Here is a 21257-nt window from a genome sequence, read left to right as displayed (position 1 = left end):
AGAATGCTCTACACCAGCCAGAATGATTGAAGGTTCACACGCATTGTGCCCAACGACAGGCAGTACAAAGTACTATGGAATTGTTATGGTGCAGAAGGAAACCACGTGGTCTCCTGGGCCAGGAATGCACTCTGATTGGAGCAGTGCCTTTCAATGCAGGGTGACTTGGACAGGCTGGGTGAGTGGGCAGATGCAGTTTAATGTGGATAAATGTGAGGTTATCCACTTTGGTAGCAAGAACAGGAAGGCAGATTATTATCTAAATGGAGTCAAGTTAGGAAAAGGGAAAGCACAATGAGATCTAGGTGTTCTTGTACATCAGTCACTGAAAGCAAGCATGCAAGTACAGCAGGCAGTGAAGAAAGCTAATGGCATGCTGCCCTTCATAACAAGGGGAATTGAGTATAAGAGCAAAGAGGTCCTTCTGCAGCTGTACAGGGCCCTAGTGAGACCACACCTGGAGTACTGCGTGCAGTTTTGGTCTCCAAATTTGAGGAAGGACATTCTTGCTATTGAGGGAGTGCAGCGTAGGTTCACAAGGTTAATTCCCGGGATGGCGGGACTGTCATATGTCGAAATATTGGAGCGACTGGGCTTGTATACTCTGGAATTTAGAAGGCTGAGAGGGGATCTTATTGAAACATATAAGATTATTAAGGGATTGGACACGCTGGAGGCAGGAAGCATGTTCCCGCTGATGGGTGAGTCCAGAACCAGAGGCCACAGTTTAAGAATAAGGGGTAGGCCATTTAGAACGGAGTTGAGGAAGAACTTTTTCACCCAGAGTGTGGTGGATATATGGAATGCTCTGCCCAGAAGGCTGTGGAGCCCAAGTCGCTGGATTCTTTCAAGAAAGAGATGGATAGAGCTCTTAAAGATAGCGGAATCAAAGGTTATGGGGATAAGGCAGGAACTGGATACTGATTGTGGATGATCAGCCATGATCACAGTGAATGGTGGTGCTGGCTCGAAGGGCCGAATGGCCTACTCCTGCACCTATTGTCTATTGTCAAACCAATTGTAACCAAATAGTTCACTCAAACAAAACAATAATAATCTATAGCTAACCATAAAACTGGTGGAAATGCAATCATGCCAGTTTGATTAAATCTGAGAAGGTCCTGAAAGAACATAACACATTATGTTACACACTAGTTTGGGTGAGTTAAGAGAAACCAGTCAAGACATACCCAGACAGCAGAGTCGCACTTCTCAGCTCCTCACACGTCTATAGTCATAGTCATAGTCATACTTTATTGATCCCGGGGGAAATTGGTTTTCATTACAGTTGCACCATAAATAATAAATAGTAATAAAACCATAAATAGTTAAATAGTAATATGTAAATTATGCCAGTAAATAAGTCCAGGACCAGCCTATTGGCTCAGGGTGTCTGGCCCTCCAAGGGAGGAGTTGTAAAGTTTGATGGCCACAGGCAGGAATGACTTCCTATGACGCTCTGCGTTGCATCTCGGTGGAATGAGTCTCTGGCTGAATGTACTCCTGTGCCCACCCAGTACATTATGTAGTGGATGGGAGACATTGTCCAAGATGGCATGCAACTTAGACAGCATCCTCTTTTCAGACACCACCGTGAAAGAGTCCAGTTCCATCCCCACAACATCACTGGCCTTACGAATGAGTTTGTTGATTCTGTTGGTGTCTGCTACCCTCAGCCTGCTGCCCCAGCACACAACAGCAAACATGGTAGCACTGGCCACCACAGACTCATAGAACATCCTCAGCATCGTCTGGCAGATGTTAAAGGACCTCAGTCTCCTCAGGAAATAGAGACAGCTCTGACCCTTCTTGTAGACAGCCTCAGTGTTCTTTGACCAGTCCAGTTTATTGTCAATTCGTATCCCCAGGTATTTGTAATCCTCCACCATGTCCACACTGACCCCCTGGATAGAAACAGGGGTCACCAGTACCTTAGCTCTCCTCAGGTCTACCACCAGCTCCTTAGTCTTTTTCACATTGAGCTGCAGATAATTCTGCTCACACCATGTGACAAAGTTTCCTACCGTAGCCCTGTACTCAGCCTCATCCCCCTTGCTGATGCATCCAACTATGGCAGAGTCATCCGAAAACTTCTGAAGATGACAAGACTCTGTGCAGTAGTTGAAGTCCGAGGTGTAAATGGTGAAGAGAAAGGGAGACAAGACAGTCCCCTGTGGAGCCCCAGTGCTGCTGATCACTCTGTCGGACACACAGTGCTGCAAGCACACGTACTGTGGTCTGCCAGTCAGGTAATCAAGAATCCATGATACCAGGGAAGCATCCACCTGCATCGCTGTCAGCTTCTCCCCCAGCAGAGCAGGGCGGATGGTGTTGAACACACTGGAGAAGTCAAAAAACATGACCTTCACAGTGCTCTCTGGCTTGTCCAGGTGGGTGTAGACACGGTTCAGCAGGTAGACAATGGCATCCTCAACTCCTAGTCGGGGCTGGTAGGCAAACTGGAGGGGATCTAAGTGTGGTCTGACCATCTCTATCACACACTCACCTCAGACTCTAATCAGTCCCTGTGTTCCCCAATCTTTCTCTCCTCTGGAGCATCCATGCCCAGCTGGCATCTCTCTCTTGCACCTCCCCAAGTTTCACTGGTCTCTCCTTCCTGTATTCTTGCTCGCTCTTCCATTTCTCCTAATCTCCTTGGTCTTCTCTCTCCTTGTGCTCCTAAACCATCCCAGGAATTATTTTTTTTAATATTTTCTACATCTTCTCTGAGACTGCCACATCCTTAAGTGTGGCTATTAGAAATGGAAGCAATATTCCAGCTATGGCATTTGTACAATTCCAATGTAAAATCCCTATTTTTGTACTCCACACCTCTGCTTAAAATTCACGGGCTTCACTAACCACTCTCTCCTACCTTTGACCGTTTATGAACATATACGCCTGGGTCCATCAGTTCTTGCACTGGCCTTAGACCTGTGGCATTCAGTTCTGATCTTTCTTTGTGGCCAAGCGTGTAATTACACAGTTCAATGTTGCTCATACGCATGTTCAACCTGCCCACTGGCAGTCCACTGCCATCCTCCTTAACGTTAACTTCAGTTCCAATCTTTGACTCAGCACACCCTGGCTGCAGCAATGTGTACCATCTGTGCAATGCAATGCAACACTTTGATACGGCTTCTTTGCCGGTCCCTGAACCAGAATAAGGGCAGCAGGATCATGGAAATACCAGCAGTCGCACGTTCCGTTCCCAGTCACACATTAGCCTGACTTGGATATACATCTCTATTTCTTCCTTAATGCTTGACCTAACCCAATCCAACGTCACTGTATGGGTACATTCAACCTGCAGTCATACAAGAGAGTGGATCACCACCCCCTTTTTGGGGGTAACTAGTCAAGTATTTAATGCTGGAATAAAATTAGGTGAGAGGCTTTTCCGTAACTCAGATAGGCCATCACTGGCTGCAGCGATCCCCTTTTGAAATATTTTTATTGCTCCGTCCTTGTGAGAAAGTTTTGCCAATGTGCACTACTCCATGGTTAAAATCTCTTCACAATCCTCCTCCTAAAAAGCTCTAATTTTAAATTTACTCTGCAGTGCGAATTGGAAAGGGTGGGTATGGGCCGAATCGGGATGGTAGGCTTCGGGCCCAGGAGCCTATCAAAGCGGCAGTGCCCCGGTCCAAAAGCGAGGAACAACCCGAGGTTTGGGCAATTTAAGTGCCGGGCCAAATTGAGAAATAAAATCAAGGTGTCGAGGCTGGAGGTGAGGGACGGGCCAGTTCAGCTCACTGCTCCTCGAGGTTTACTCATCTCTGCACCGAACTGAAGCTGTGGGCTGCAACTAACGGGCTCTTGAATCAGTTGAATCGTGAGCTTCATTTCTGAGTGCTATTTGCTCACTTTTATTGTTTGCACGATTTGATTTTTTTAATCCCCTTGCACATTGGGTGTTCTTTTGTTTTAAAGGGTTCTACTAGGTTTCTTTGTTCTGTGGCTCCCTGTAAAGAGGCGAATTTCAAGGCTGCATTAAGTATACATACTTTGATAATAAATGTAATTTGAACAATCCCATAACAGAGAAAATAGTTTCTCTACATGGAACCACCTCCATATTCCTTCATCAAGGGATCTCAATGGGATTATGCTACAAACAGACAGTACTAAATACTTGAAAGCAGTTAGGTAAATTAATTAATATACAGGATCAAGGGAGATGGGGAGAAGGCAGGAACCAAGTCGTGAAGTGGATGAATAGTCATGATCATATTCAATGGTACAGCAGACCCAAGGAAGGAATGGCCAGGTTTCTACACCTCAGTATTTCTATAAACCAAACTGATGCAACTCAATCTCTGAATTGAAACCTTTCACCTCTGGTATCAAATCTGTTCTGTTGTTCCACGAAGTCCTGTACATCCTTCTCAAGTTTGGACCTCTGTAATCCCAATGTTTTGCAACTCAGGTCTGCACAGCCAACAATCAGCAGCCACCAAAGGACAGATCATCCTTCCTTCATGGCTCCCTGCATTACACAAATCACGTCCTGCATTCTTACGTGCATTTTCTGGATTTCCTTCTCAACTGGTCTGCCCTTTGCTTTCCGCCCAAGCTGGAAAGCAGAGAACTGGAATTAAGCCAAAAAGATTATAAATAACTCTGCAAAGGACCTTTCAGTCGTCTATTGACAAATGCTGCACTGCACTACTTGAAATATCCCACTACTCTGTACTAAATAACTGAGGTATCACGTTCTCACTTCTGTATTCTAAATTCCCCAGATTGAAACAAAATCTGCAGTGATTTAACTAAGCTCTCCGTAGTCTGTGTAGATCATTGAAGAAACTCACTTGCCCCTTCCGCTCATTTAGAAACTAAACTGAATCTTTTCACCTTCCCATTTACCCACCCGTTCCCTCTCAGAATGATATGGTATGACTTCACAAGAGAGGGTGAGTGGCTGGGCAGATTGGTCATGGGTTTGAACTCAGACAGATGCAGTGTCAGGGTCAGGGAACTGGGCTCGAATTGCAGGGGTGGCGATTTTGTGTGGAGTGGTGGTTCAGCGCAGTGTGTGTCCTGGTCCCATGCTGCCGCAGTGAAACTAGGAATACACTAGGATTGGTTCTGTGTTCTCTTTCCTATGTAGTTGGCCTTGTTGTTCACCTTGCAGAATTTCCTCTAGAAATACCGAGCAGGGAAGGTGTAAAATTTCAGACTTTCAATTATAAGCCAGCCCTCTGAAATTTTGTGGATTTATCACTTCACATTTTATCCCCACTCCTCAATTGACAAGCATTTGGGATCTAACTTTCTGTATTTCTGGTACTTTATAAATGAACCACATATAGTCCCAGAGTGCTGGAGAATAGAAGGGGAAATTAACAACTAACTTGCAAAAGGTCCCATTCCGATCCAATGACTAAAATTGCTTCACTTCAAACCATCTTCATTTTCAAGGGAGCCATCACTGAATGCTGCTAATTGTGAAGTTTGATAAAAAAAAATAAGACTCAAGACTACATCTATAACTGGGGTTCCCAATCTTTTTTATGCCATGGACCAATACGATTAAGCAAGGGGTCCATAGATCACAGGGTGGAATCTCCTGATCTATAACATGTTTTCCCTAAAGCACTCTTGGGAACTTTTCAAAATACAAGTAATTAATGACAAGTTACTGCCTTTATCCCAAGAACATATTTCATCCAATCATCACAAAACTCTCCATAATCTGCACATTTTATTTATTGTGGGTCAAATCAAAGGTGGTAATGAATCAGCATATAGGAGGGAGATTGAAAATCTGGCTCAGCGGTGTCATAACAACAACCTCTTACTCAATGTCAGCAAGACGAAGGAAATGATTATAAAATTCAGGAGAGAGAAACCAGAGGTCCACGAGTCAGTCCTCATCAGAGGTAGAGAGGGACAGCAACTTTAAATTCCTAGATGTTACTATTTCAGAGGATCTGTTCTGGACCCAGCATGTAAGTGCAATTGTAAACAAAGCACAGCACTGCCTCTACTTCCTTAAGAGTATGCGGAAATTTGGCATGACATCTAAAGCTCTGAGAAATTTCTATAGGTGTGTAGTGGAGAGTACATTGACTAGCTGCATCACATCCTGGCGGGGAAACACCAATGCCTTCGCATGGAAAATCCTACAAGTAGTGGATTCAGCCCAGGACATCGCGGGGAAAGCCCTTCCCACCATTGAACATATCTACATGAAACATTGTCATAGCATCATCCATCATCAGGGACCCCCACCACCCAGGTCATGCTCTCTTCTTGTTGTTGTCATCAGGTAGAAGATACAAGAGCCCCAGGACTCACATCACCAGGTTCAAGAACAGTTACTACCCCTCAGCCATCAGGCTCTTGAACGAAAGAGGATAACTACATTCAACTTCACTTATCCCATCATTGAAATGTTCCCACAGTCAATGAACTTATTTTCAAGTATTCTTCATCTCACGTTCTCATTATTTGTTGCTGTTTATTTGTTGCACAGTTTGCTCTCTTCTGCATTCTGGTTGAGCTTTCATTGATCCTGTTATAGTTATCATTATATAGATTTGTTGAGTATACCCACTAGAAAATGAGTCTCAGGGTTGTATGTGGTGACATATATATACTTTGATAATAAAATTTACTCTGAACTTTGAACCTGAGACACATGCAGGAATTTACATATGTTGGCTTTTGTAAGCACATCTTTAATGATGGTGGGGAAGGAATAGTTAGACTATGCAAGAGTCCATGCTGGAATAGTTGTATACGATTAATGGCTATTGGGGTGAGGCGCCTGCCTCATCTTCCCCCTCCCTCTGATTGCGCATGATCTTGGTCTGAATAGCTTTCAATTTATATCATTAATTGAATAAACTGGATCTAACAATATTTGATGAAAACCACCTTGTAAGTCTAAAAAATTAAAACCTTACATTGCCTTAGGTAACATTTTTACCCATCAGAGATTTCAAGCTCTATTCATGATCAGAAACCATAATCTAAGAGCAGGGGTTCCCAGTCTTTTTTATGCCATGGACCAATACCAATAAGCAAAAAGTCCATGGATCCCAGGCTGGGAACCCCTGATCACACGGGTTTTTTTGCACATTACCGAGAGCATGCTATCTTCCAAATAAAATGCCCAAGTGCCTTGCCATTCCAGGTGGATGTGAAAGCTCTCATACAACAGCAGGATGCTAATCTTATCTCCAGACTAATTTTTCTCCCTCAGTCTTCTGCTGCTGAGGGACCTTGCCGTTCAAATTTGCTTCAAAAATTATTTCTATAGACACATCATTAAGAAATTCTGAAGAAAAGACAACTGAGGTGATTGATTAAAAAAGAAACAGGAGAACTTGCTCTGGACTTACTTTCCCTTAAGCAGGATACTAAGTCGGTCATCAACAGATGTTTTATCTTCCGCTGCGTAGGTCTGGTGCTTTTTAAGAGTCATAATACTGCAGAACTGTCCAGTGAGTCTTTGGAACAAATCAGGAGGAACATGAAGTGGCTCAAACATTCTTCTGTAAAGTACCTTGAGCTCTTTATCAAGCTTTATCTGTAATGAGATAGTTTGACTGGGTAAAGTGTAATTTAGTGAATTCAGTACAGCAGAAATCTGTAAATTCAAATATTTTATCAATGACCACTGTTTTGAATTATTGCTTAGATATAATTGGCCAACTATAATGTCTTGAAGATTATGGTCAGGAAGAAACACGGTGCAAAGCAAACATACAAGAGAATGTTTTATGAAGAGTCCTGATGAAGAGTCTGGGCCTGAAACACCAACTGTTTCCGTTTTTCTATAGGTATTGTCTGGCCTGCTGAGTTCCTCCAGCATTTTGTGTGTATTCCACAATTTCCTTGCTGATATCAACTTCACAGAAGGGGGCCCAATGTAACAGTCACTATTTAATTATGTATTCATCACAAACAGTGTAAGACAATTTCTGCCCTATTTTCTATTTGACTCTAGCTGATCCAATGATAAGCATTTTCTTTGGATTTCTTTGTCATATATCACAAAGATTCAAAGAGTGGCCAAAATGGGGGCACCGAGTACTTATAGAAGGATAGAAACAATTTCCACCTCCACCCTTAAAATCCAGTGCATGATCTGACAGCACTTGATTGTGTTACTGAGTTCTTGAAGTGGAAAACATTCTATCACCCAGCATAAACTTCTCGATATCATGAGTGTACAATGCTAGACCCCAATATAGGCTCCAGTTATATTTAAGAAATGACAGATATGTAAGTGAACTGCTCCAGAATATAAATATAGAAATGCATTGCACAAGTACCATGATAAGTAGTGGGATGAATATTTTAAAGTGACAATTGATAATAACTTTCAACAGTCCAGAAAGTACTAATTCAAGCAAAAAGTTTTATTCAGAGGAAAAAGAAGGACAATATTCAAAGTAGGTGAAAATAATCAGGAATCTTTTTATCATAATGGAAATAGATTTATAGAAACTGCAAATGCTTTGCCTTAAGAGGCTTCATATGGATCAAGTTCCATGTAATAGGCAGAATATTTTTAACAGCCCACGGGAAAGGTATGAATGAAGCACAGAAAATAAACGGAATTGAAAGCTCAGTTATCTATACTTACAGGCCTCTTTTTGTACAACAGATAGATTAAATGCATCATGTTGAGAATAAGAAACACTGAGTTCCAGATGACAATGTCTAAAGCACATCGGTAAAATACTGCCCAGGCAATGAAGAGTGCACAGCCTGTGAACATGAAAACAAAGTTCAGTCAACTCAAAATCCCTGTGAGAGTGACACAGATTTGTACCAGTGCAAAGTGCCACAAAATAACTGGTGATAATATAACCAAGGAGGATGCAAAGCTACCAATAACTTCAGATGAACCAATCATACAAATTCTTAATGTACTCATTCTCTCCAATCTATGGCAATTGAATATAAATAATAAGATTGCAAATAGTTATCTCCAAGCAATGTGGAAGAGCAGGCAGTGAATTCCACTCCTATCAGATTCTTTCTTCTTCAGCCCTTTACCTTTTCCACCTATCACCTCCCAGCTTCTTTCTTCATCCCCCTCAGACGCCCACCCACCTTCCTCCTCATCTGGATTTCCTTATCACCTGTCAGATTGTAGTCCTTGCCATCCCAACACCCTGTCCTTCATATTCTTTCTTCTTCCCCTTTCCTTTCCAGTCCTGATGAAAGCACTTGGTCAAAAATCTTGACTGTTTATTCCCCTCTATAGATGCTGCCTCAGCTGCTGAGTTCCTCCAGCATTTTGTGTGTGACTTTAGAAGAGAACAACCGTGCACTGTTGTCACTTTTTGTACGTTAATTCATTATCTGAACTAGTGTTTTAATCATTACTTGAAACAAATTACTATACATAGAACATAGAACAGTACAACACAGTGCAGGCTCTTTAGCCCTTAATACTATACCAGCCCTTTCATCTACTCCAAGATCAATCCAACCCTTCCCTCCCACATAGTCCTCCATTTTTCTTTCATCCATGTGCCTATCTAAGAGTCTCTTAAATGTCCCTAATGTATCTGCCTTTACCCCCACCGCCATCACTGTGTGTAAAAATCTTAAGCCCGACATCTCCACTATACTTTCCTCCAATCACCTTAAAATTATGTCCCCATGTATATCGGGATTTATCTTCGAATCTGGATGAGTATGGCACAGTTGTTACCAACTTCATCAAAACCTGTGTGGGTGAGTGTGTGCCTAGAAAGACTATTGTACATTCCCAAACCAAAAGCCGTGGATGAACCAGGAGTTACGTCGTCTGCTGAAGGCTAGGTCTGTGGCATTTAAGGCTGGTGACAAGAAAACCAGGTATGACTTGCAGAGGCTATTTCAAGGGCGAAGAGACAGTTCCGAGTGAGGTTGGAGGCAACACTGGATGCACAAAACTCCGACAGGGTTTGGAATACATTACACAACATCGTGAATGGCAGCGATGCTTCACTACCAGATGAGCTCAACACCTTCCATGCTTGCCTTGAAATTCATTATAACTGCAGCTATAAAGATCCCCACTGCACCTGGCGACCTTGTGACCTCTGTCTCAGAGGCAGATGTCAGGCTGTCTTTAAGGAGGGTGAACCCTCGCAAGGTGGCAGTCCCCAGTGGAGTACCTGGTAAGGCTCTGAAAACTTGTGCCAACTGGCAGGAGTATTCAAGAACATTTTCTACCTCTCAGTGCTACCTTCGGAAGTTCCCAACTGCTTCAAAAAACATCAAATATACTAGTGCCTAAGAAGAGTAGTGTGAGCTGCCTTAATGACTATCAGCCCGTAGCACTCACATCTACAGTAATGAAATGCTTTGAGAGGTTGGTCATGGCTAGAAGGAACTCCTGCCTCAGCAAGGACCTGGACCCACTGCAGTTTGCCTATCACCACAATAGGTCAACGGCTGATGCAATCTCAATGGCTCTTCATGAGGCCTTAGATCACCTAGACAATACAAATACCTATGTCAGGATGCTGTTCATTGATTCTACCTCAGTGTTTAACACCATCATTCCCACAGTCCTGATCGATATGTTACAGAACCTGGGCCTCTGTACTTCCCTCTGTAATTGGATCCTTGACTTCCTAACCAGAAGACCACAATCTGTGCAGACTGGTGATAATATCTCCTCCTCGCTGACAATCAACACTGGCACACGTCAGGGGTCTGTGCTTAGCACACTGCCCTACTCTCTCTATGCCTATGACTGTGTGGATATGTATAGCTCAAATACCATCTGTAAATTTGCTAATGGTACAACCATTGTTGGTAGAATCTCAGATGGAGATGACAATATGTACAGAAGCAAGATATATCAGCTAGTTGAGTGGTATCGCAGCAACAATCTGGCACTCAATGTCAGTAAGACGAAAGAGCTGATTGTGGACTTCAGGAAGGGTAAGATGAGGGAACACAAGCCAATCCTCATAAGAGGGATCAGAAGTGGAGAGTGTGAGCAATTTCAAATTACTGGATGTCAAGATGTCTGAGGATCTAACCTGGTCCCAACATATTGATGCAACTAGAAAGAAAGCAAGACAGTGGCTATATCTCATTAGGAGTTTGAAAAGATTTGGTTTGTCAATTAAAACACTCAAAAAGTGTTTTTGTGCACGGCATTCTGAAAGGCTGAATCACTGTCAGGTATGAGTTGGGCTACTGCACAGGATTGAAAGAAGCTACAGAAAGTTGTAAAATTGATCAGCTCCTTCTTGGGTACTGTCCTCCGCAGTACCCAAAAATCTTCAGGAATGGTGCCTCCGACAGGCAATGTCCATCATTGAGGACCCCCATCACCAAGGACGTGCCCTCTTCTCATTGATACCATCAAGTAGGAGGTACGGAAGCCTGAAGGCACACACTTAGCGATTCAGGAACAGCTTCTTCCCCTCTGCCACATAATTCCTAAAACTTACTGTAATTTATTTATTTATCTTTTTTTTCCTCTTTCTAAATGATCACATATTGTATTGTACTGCTGCTGCTAAGTTAACAAATTTTACGACACTTGCTAGTGATAATAAACCTGATTCTGATTCTGATGTATTAGCCATTTCTGTCTTGGGAGAAGGTCGCTGGCTGTCCACTCTGTCTATGTCCCTTATCACCTTATTGAAGAGAAAAGGCCTAGCGCATCGTAAGACTTGCTCTCTAATCCAGGTAGCTGCATGGTAAATCTCGGCATCCTCGCGAAAGATTTCACATCCTTCCTATAAGAAGGCAGCCACAATAGATCATAATACTCCAAGAGTGGTCTAACCAGAGAACTATATTAGCTTATGGCTCTGGAATTCAATCCCCAGATTAATGAAGGCCAACATTCCCTATGCTTTCTTAACCACCCCGTCAACTCGCATGGCATCTTTAAGTATGGGCTTGGATCCCAGATCCCTCTGATACTCCACACCGCTAAGAATCCTGCCATTAACATTGAACTCTGGCATCGAGTTCAACCTTCCAAAGTGAATCACTTCACACTTTTTTGGACTGAACTATGCCACTTCTCAGCCCAGCTCTGTGTCCTGTCAACATCCCCTTGTAACCTAGGACAACCTTCTATGCTATCAACAGCACCACCAAGGTTTGTTCATCTGCAAACTTACCAGCCCACCTCATCTAAGACATTTATAAAAATCATGAAGAAAAACAGTCTCAGAATAGATTACTGCAGAGCACCACTAGTCACGGATCTCCAGGCTGAATATGCTCCACCCACTAGCACCCTCTGCCTTCTGTGGGCAAGCCGATTCCAAATCCAAGCTGCCAGGTTTCCCCGGATCCCATGCTTCCTGACTTTGGGAACAATTACTAAAATCCATACACACTACATCCATCACTCTACCTTCAATTTGTTTTGACACTTCCTTGAAAAAGTGAACCAGGCTCATGAGGCAAGACCTGGCCCTCATAAAACCACTCTTACTAGCCCTGGTCACCATGGTTTTGTTTCTCCAAATGCTCAAATGCTGTCTCTAAGAATCCTCTCCAGTAGTTTGCCCACTTGCATGTCTATCATTTCTGGGATAATCTCTATTACTATTCTTGAACAATTATCCCAATTAACAATTCCTTGAACAATTGTTGTTTTAACATATGATTTTCAATCTTACTTCAAAAGTTAACAAACAAGTCAGCATTCTATTGATCTTTATCACACATCAACTGGAATGATTCACATTGCATTGAGTCATAGTAGCTGATACCTGAGTAATGATGGAGGTTACTGACTTGTAATGTTGTGGGTAGTTGGCAATTCATCAAAAGGAAATCATGATTTGGGATGAATACTTGTTTTAACAACCTGCTCATTGGCTTTGTGATGCTTGCTCGTATCACTGGGCCTGGACTTCTAAGGTTATAAGACCATAAAATATAGAGCAGAATTGAGCCATTTGGCCCATCGAGTCTGCTCTACCATTTCATTGTGGCTGATCCATTTTCCTTTCAGCTCCAGTCTCCTGCCTTCTCCCTGTAGTCCTTGATGCAATGATGAACGAAGAATCTTTCAACCTCTGCCATAAATATACCCAATCACCTGGCCTCCAAAGCCACCTGTAGCAATGAATTCCACAGATTTACCATCGAGAAAAAGAAACTGTCGCAGTGCAATGGTTTTTCCACTTTTAAAACCCTCCCGCACAGGTTTTCTGTCATTGTTGGACACGACGGACAACCACCATTGACTCCAATGAAGATTAAAAATGGGTGGGTTATAAGGTCAGTGTTGTACCTGTCTAATATCATCTCCAGAAGCATTATTAAAAGAAAACACCTCATTTTCTACAGAACCTCAGGTTAACTTGGAGGAAGGAATGAGATCTCAGATAAATATAAGCTGTCAATAGCTGTAGGATCAATTGAGATGGTCTGCTCCATCTGGCTAAAGCAAATTTGAACAAATCTGTGAATTTTGAGTCATGCAATAGAATGAACAAAATCCATACCAGGTAATCGGCAATGAAAATAGCCAACTACATCTGAACCACAAAGTCAGAGCAGTACTGCTGAAGGCAGGAACAATTTGTGTGTTGTTGATATTTTTCACTTCCAACTGGTTTAAACCACAGGCTTTGTTAGATTGCACCATGTTAATTTCTGCAAGCTACATCTGCCTTTCTTCACTCTGCATCTTCCTCCTGTTTTCTACTCCTATAGTCTGGTTGCTCTCATGTGCTTCTAATCTGTCAACGAAGGTCCTCTGGCCCTCCCAAACGCAAACTTCAAATTCTAAGCATGCCAGCATTTGGAATATGAACTTCACCTCTGCCCCCACTGACTCTACACACAATCATAGTAACCTGCTAGTGAAGGTCCTCCACCTCATGTCATCTGAGAAAGTTTTGGGACTACCTTTGTAACCCTGAAGTTGATGATTTCAAGAATTTGCCCATAACAACCCTTAATTGAGAAGATTTTGCAGCAATGGGATTACTTATGATTTGTCATGCCAGAATCAGCGGAGCCCCTTCCACCGTGCCGTGCGACCTCCGGTGATAGTGACCCGGTTTCCAGTTGCTGTCCCTCCAACACCGCACCTACCTATGCTTATCATGCCGCGGAGTAGAATCATGTGGATCTTAACGGTGGTGGGAATCAGCAGCCCGATGGCGAAGCAGATGTTACCGAGGTGAAAGGTCAAATGGTGTATTTCTTTCCAGTTGTCGCAGCTCGCCATCTGACCGGGAAGCAGCCCCGTCGCATTGCCGAAATCATAGGTCGGAGTTACCGATGTGGTGTTCACCATGAAGCTGAGGATCCGGGGATAGTCCGGGGTAACGTTCATATCGGCAAACCTGAAAACATCGAGCAGAGATGTACCAGCTTGTGGTGGCAGAGCTGGTGAACTCACCCAGAACCGACCAATTGAACCCTAGCCCCGGAGTCGGAAGAGGCGCTGACCATCGGCAGCAAATCTCCGACACATTTTAACAGGAATTCACAAAAAGGCCTTCGTTCTAAAAGCCACTGCAGTACAGCGGCTAGCAAAATATTGACGCATTTTCCAGTGGATGTGCATGCAACTTTGTTATAAATAAGTGAGCCTTTTCAAATAGTGATTTCCACACTACAAGTCTGGTTCCGTTCCCCGGTTGCGGTGCTAGCTCGCAGCGTGTTAGTTATCTCCCATTCGCACTCCCTCGTAGGAATGGCAGGCGATGACGGTCCACGGCTCCCGCATCTGTCCTTCCTCAACACCGCCTCATCCAAAACATGCACCTCTGAATACCGATTGCAGTCTAATTAGTACAACCCTGACTCCCACTAAACACTTTCCCACAAAAAAGAAACCCATACTGTCCCAATTGCTGTCCTTTGTGCGAACTGCCTTCTTAACTTTCCTTCTAAATTTATCCACTGGGTCTATGCTGCAAACACACACTTAGGTTGGGGGAGGGGGCGGTGAAGAAACTTCATTAAAATCAAACAAACTTTACCTTCTAAAAGCCGTCAGCTAGCCCAGAATAGATGCAGAAAGTTTCAGGTGGGTGAGATCTGTTCTCCAAACAAAAAGGCTCGATACCAAATAACGTAGGAGACGGGAGAGAGGAATTTTTTGAAAACCCTACGCGCAATGCTGAGCATGAACTAAAATGGACATGAGAGCTGTACGGCAGGAGGCAGACCTCAGCGCGTACGAGGCGAACACTGATTGACAGATCGCGCTGGGACTACGCTCGGCCCGTTTGAAAGCTGGGCGCGGAACCCCGACGCTCACTGACCGGGATCCCTGCCGCCCACCATCGATAGGTGGGCGCGGGACCGTTGCGAGCTCAAACTAACAGGTGTGCCTAAGGTCATATAGAGGATGGACCGGGTTAGTAGAGATATAAAAACGTGAAACTCAATTCCAGGCAATATATTTTTAAAAATTACACTGGCCAACAACTTCTTTTTCGAAAGTGTTGCTCCTGAGTATTTTCTTCCTATGGTAAATCGCTTGGAGCTGAACACGAATCTGATTTTAAGAGACTACTAGACAGGTATGTGGAGGAATTTAGCCATATAACCCATATAACCATATAACAATTACAGCACGGAAACAGACCATCGCGGCCCTTCCAGTCCGTGCCGAACTCTTACTCTCACCTAGTCCCACCGACCTGCACTCAGCCCATAACCCTCCATTCCTTTCCTGTCCATATATCGATCCAATTTAACTTTAAATGACAACATCGAACCTGCCTCAAAATTTAAGATGGGGGGTTATATGGGAGGCAGGGTTAAAGGGTCTGCACAACATTGTGGGCTGAAGGGCCTGTACTGTGCTGTACTATTCTATGTTCAGACCACTTGTATCACATAGAAATTTGGAGAAATAAGAAATTGACTATCATTGAATATAATGCATTTAATTGCATAGCAATGCAGACGCTGTGCAATAGTTCAAATAAGCTAAAACAGTTTTGTTGATGGTTTTCGTTTGTACTTGGTGTCTGAGGCTTCTTGCTTAAGTGTCCAACAATAATCAGCCAGCATTGATGGATTCCAGTTGCCCTGATACTGCTTCTCCATGACCGCAATGTCCTGGTGAAACCTGTCACCATGCTTGTCTCTGACAGTGCCAAGATTTGCAGGGAAGGAGACTAAATACGAATGCAGAAAATGAATCTTTGGCGACATGATGCACTTCATGGTGTTGTACGCTTGAAGCATGTTCTCAACCAACCGCTCGTAGTTTGGTGCTATATATTTGTCAAGAGAATTTTTATTAACGTCCTTAATTGCCTTCCATGCGATTTTCTCCAGTTCCACTAGAAGTTCTTTGAATTGTCCGTCATTGATGGCCTGTTTGATTTGTGGGCCAACAAAAATGCCTTCAGTAATCTTGGCATCAGTTATTCTGGGAAACATCTGTCTCAAATATCCAAATCCATGACAGAAATTTATAGCCTTTCTAAATCCTGCCCTGCCATGCAGCATCTGCCCTGCCTAAGCATGCCCAGGCCTGCCTGGGCAATATATAAAACTTCACAGCTTACTTTGTGGGCACTCTTTTAATTGAATTATTTGAAATAACAAATACAGGCAATTTCAAAGCACAAGTATGTGATAGGGATATTTCTTAGTGATTTTCATGATTAGCAGCACAAAATCCAAAAGATACTCCCAAAAGTATTCAGGAAGCAATATCTTAGTTGTCCAGGGTTTCCTGGTTATGCATCAGAGAAGAGGGACAAACATTTTTTTCCCAAGTGATTTTTCTTCTATATGCAAAAGTGGGAGAAATCTTGCAGAGAAGATCCAAGAATCCAAGCACTTTTTCATCAAATTATGAAAGTCAAAGTCAAAATAAACATATTATCAAAGTCGGTATATGTCACCCTAGAGTACCTTGAGATTCATTTTCTTGCAGGTGTTTACAGGAATTTTTTTAAAGTACAGTAGAATTTATGTAAAACTATATATAAAGACTTAAATTAAATTAAAATTATGGACATGACCCAAACCATGCTGTGAGAAGAAACTCCAAATTCCAGTCTTTAACACAGACAAGCATCAGTTATTCAATGTTTTTTAAACAGGCCCTTATATTTTTAACAATAGAGTTCTAGCTAAGTGGTGCCACAATGATCTCTCATTCTGTGTAAAGAAGACCAAGGAAGTGATTATCAACTACAGGAGAAGGAAACTGGACCGACGGGGCAAGTGAAGTTGAGTGAAGTCATCCCCTCTGGTTCAAGAGCCTGATGGTTAAGGGGTATCACTGTACCTGAATCTCATCATGTGGGTCCTGAGGTACAGAGCCTTCTTCCTGATGGTGACATTGAGAAGAGAGATGATGGATGCTGCTTTCCTGTGACAGCGTTCCATGTAGAGATACTCAATGGTGGGGAGGGCTTTGCCTGTGATGGTCTGGGCCGCATCCACTACTTTTTGGAGGCTTTTCCAATCATGGGCATTGGTGTTCATGCCAGGCTGTGATGCAAGCAGTCAATATACTCTCCATCACACATCTGTAGAAGTTTGTCATAGCTGTAGATGACATGCTGAATCTGTGCAAACTTAAATTTAAAGTTGCTGACCCTCTCTACCTCTGATCCCTGACAAGAACTGGCTCATGGACCCTCCGATTTCATCCTCCTGAATTCAATAATCATCTCCTTGGTCCTGGTGATGTTGAGTAAGATGTTGTTTTTATGGCATTACTCAGCCAGATTTTCAATCTCCCTCCTAAATGCTGATTCATCACCACTTAGATTCGGCCAATGACTGTGGTGTCATCAGCTAACTTAAATATGATATTGGAGCTGTGCCTAGCCTCACCGTCATAATTATAAAGTGAGTAGAGCACACAGCCTTGTGGTGCGCCTGTCTTGATTGTGGAGGAGATGTTGTTGCCAATCTGAACTAACTGGGATCTGCATGTGAGGAAATTGAAAATCCAGTTACACAAGGAGATATTGAGGCCATGGTCTTGAAGTTTATCGATTAGATTTGAGGGGATGATGGCATTGAATGCTGAGCTGTAGTCAATGAAGAGCATCCTGATGTATGCATCTTCACTATCCAGATGTCTGAGGTTGAGTGAAGAGCCAAAGAAAGCATCTACTTTGACCTGTTGTGATGGCAGGCAATTTCAAGCCGCTTCTCAGACAGATGTGACCTTCTAATTGCTAGCTTTCAGTAAGTGTTCTGCACTTGATTTGTGATTCTGGGATTTTTAATGGTGTTTTGAGAACTAAATTTCACAACCCATTTACAGAGGGAAAATTATGAACATATCCGATTGATCCATCCCTGTAGCAATGCATTGCATCTTTAGTTGTACTATTTCTAAAGCTAAGACTAAGAACTAGTATGGTTCAATGGACCAGATGGTTTCCTTACAATCAGTCAAGTGGGGTTACAGAGGAGATTAATTGCACTGGAAGCAGAGTGGATGGTTTGTGGAACAAAGTGGGTACTGAAAAATAGAGTATGTATGTTTTTGGTTGAGACCCTTCTTCTGCTTAACTGAATTGAAATCAGGTATGACAATTGAGAAGAAAAGAATTTACCTGTTAAAGCTAAATGCGACTTCTATAGTGCAATGAAAGCAGCAACTGATTTATTATAGATTTATTGACTACAGCTCCAACTTCAATACCATAATTCCAAGCAAACTTATCGCCAAGCCCCTAGGCCTTGGAGACAAAACCTCCCTCTGTCACTGCAACCCATAGGCCGCAATCAGTAAGAACAGGCAGCAACACCTCCACCATAATTATTCACTACACTAATGCCCCACAAGTTTCCATTTTCAACACCCCATGCAAACTGAATGGCAAGTTTGCAGATGATATCACTATAGTGGGCCGTATCTCAAATAATGATGAGTCCAGTTTATGAAGGAGATAGAGAGCCTAGTGGTGTCATAGCAGCAACATTTCACTCAGCAAAGAAAAAGAGCTGATTATTGATTACAGGCAATGGGCACTGCACATGCTCCTGTTTATATCGATGGCGTTAAGGCTGAGAAGGATGAGAGGTTCAGCTTCCTAGGAGTGAACATGATGAATAACCTGTCCTGGTTCAATCAAATAGATGCCATGGTCAAGAAAGTGCACCAATGCCCATACTTCCTCAGGGAGCTAAAGAAATTTGGCGTATTCCCTTTGACACTCACCAAATTTCATTCATGCACCATAAAAAGCACCCTATGCAGATGCATCGCGGCTTGATATGGAAAGTGTTTGCCAAGATCACAAGAAACTGCAGAGAGTTGTGGACACAGCTCAGTACATTATGGAAAACAACCTTCCCTCCACGGACTCGGTCTTCAGTTCTTGATGCCTTGCTGAAGCAGCCAACGTAATCAAAGGCCTGGATATTCTCTCCTCTCTCTCCACCACACACCACCATTGCACTCCTCGCCCCTCACCCCCACCCCCCACCCCACACCATCGGGCAGAAGATACAAGAACCTGGAAGCAAGCACCTCCAGACCAAGTACAGCTTCTATCCTACTGTTGTGAGATGATTGACCATCTAGTACAATAAGGGTGGAATTTTGCCCTTGCAATCTACCTCATTACACTCTCTATAACAGTAACTCTTTATTCTGCATCCTGTTATTTATTTTGTTTGTACAACTTTGATGTCCTGACATGAGGAAATGATTTGTGTGGACGACATGCAAAACAATGATTTTCACTGTACCTGTGACAATAGTAAATCAATTTTCCAATATTGTAATGAGTATTCAACATCTTTCAATTTACAAAGCAGTATTTTAATAATAACCCTCAGATGATATTTTTCAGAATGATTTTGCCTTTTGTTTTCAAGCTCTTTGTTAGGTTATATTGTAAAGCCTTTGAGAAGAAACTACTCACTACTATGAAAGTGCATACACTGTTCATGCACAGTCTATTAACTCATACTTCAGCTAAAAGTTGTAACTACAGATAAAAATATTAATTCCAAGCTCAGGATTTTGGAAATCGTTGAGATTTTCAAGTAAAAATTAACTAATAATATCAAAAGAAAATGTTAATCTATTAATTAAATTATTTTTATGACTTCATTTTGGACGTTTAAAATCCAGTAACTGCTAAAAAGGGGAACAAACAGATTTCCACACTAACAAATTGAGGATGCAGAATAAAGTATTAGTGATACAGAGAGCGTAAAGAGGGCCATAATGAGTTTAATTACAAGGGTAAAAGTCCAGCCTTATTGTACCAAAGGCTCTATAATCTCACAATAACAAAAGATTAAAATAAGGTTAAAAGAATGCAGAGAAAATTTACATAGATGTTGCTGGGTCTTGAGGACCTGAGTTATAGGGAAAGGTTGGATAGGATAGGACCTTTATTCCCTAGAAATGTAGAAGACTGAGGGAGATTTGATAGAGGTATACAAAATTCTGAGGCTATAGATAGAGTTTGGGCAGATAAGGTTCATCATCCGTGGTTGGCCGATCATCTAGGAGAAGGGGAACACTGACCTCAAACCTCCACTGCCTTGTGGCAACACCCACTCATGGTGAAGGCTTCGGGAGCAAACCCCGAGGAAAAATTCAGAACTAGAGTTGCTAAGGCAGTTCTATGTCGAGTTCAACCCTGACTGGCAACACCTTTGTCGCTGCTGGTGCCGAACTGTATCAGCTTCTGCCGTTACTTTTTCCAGCTGCGTGGAGCAGGGGAGCCTGCTCTCCACACAGAACTGGCCTGGCTTATGTATCATGCAGACAACTGGGACGCAACATCCTTGTCCACCCCAACCAGTGGAGGGCCGCATAGATAGGGTAAATCCAAGCAGGCTTTTTCCACTGAAGTTATGTGAGACTGTAACTAAAGCCATGGGTTAAGGGGGAAAGGTGAAATGTTTAAGGGGAACATGAGGGGGAGCTTCTTCACTCAGAGGGTGGTGAAGGCATGGAACAAGCTGCCAGTGCAAGTGGTGGATATGGATTTGATTGAATCATTTTAGAGAAATTTGGATAGGTAGATGGAATGGAGGGGCATGCAGGGCTATGGTCTGGGTGCAGGCTGATGGGACCAGGTAGATTAATGGCTCAGCACAGACTAGATGGGCTGAAGGGCCATTTCTGTGCTATAGTAATGTCCTATGACTTTAAATGGTTCATGGAAAGAAAATACCCAGTTACCAATAATATCTACCAACAATTGCAAAACAGAATGTTCAGGTTCCTTTCTAAGCTCTACATTACATTATTTTGATGACGAAATATAATTCTAAGGACCTTCTAAATCCCGGAACTCCCTTCCCAAGAGGAAAATGGAGCACCCCTGGCAGCAGAGGTG

General features: G+C 42.8%; 1 protein-coding gene across 3 annotated transcripts in view; it reads right to left on the bottom strand.

The window, feature by feature from the left end:
• The window catches only part of bves (blood vessel epicardial substance), a 76797-nt gene that overhangs the window by 31598 nt on the left and 23942 nt on the right, over nucleotides 1–21257 (bottom strand). The window contains exons 5-8 of one of the 3 annotated variants that reach the window (XM_063040831.1): nucleotides 14756–14763; nucleotides 14047–14255; nucleotides 8603–8727; nucleotides 7353–7540 (exon numbers count right to left, since the gene is read on the bottom strand). In XM_063040831.1, coding sequence (XP_062896901.1) covers nucleotides 7353–7540; nucleotides 8603–8727; nucleotides 14047–14255; nucleotides 14756–14763 — 530 coding nt within the window. Of the gene's footprint in view, nucleotides 1–7352; nucleotides 7541–8602; nucleotides 8728–14046; nucleotides 14301–14755; nucleotides 14764–14942; nucleotides 15141–21257 lie in introns of those variants that run through there. The other 2 variants (XM_063040830.1, XM_063040828.1) reach the window with 2 other exon arrangements.

The sequence above is a fragment of the Mobula hypostoma genome, chromosome 2, assembly GCF_963921235.1.
Source record: "Mobula hypostoma chromosome 2, sMobHyp1.1, whole genome shotgun sequence".
NCBI classification, from domain to species: Eukaryota; Metazoa; Chordata; class Chondrichthyes; order Myliobatiformes; family Myliobatidae; genus Mobula; species Mobula hypostoma.
Note: the sequence above shows the minus strand (reverse complement) of the source record. Positions and strands in the feature narration are given on the sequence as shown.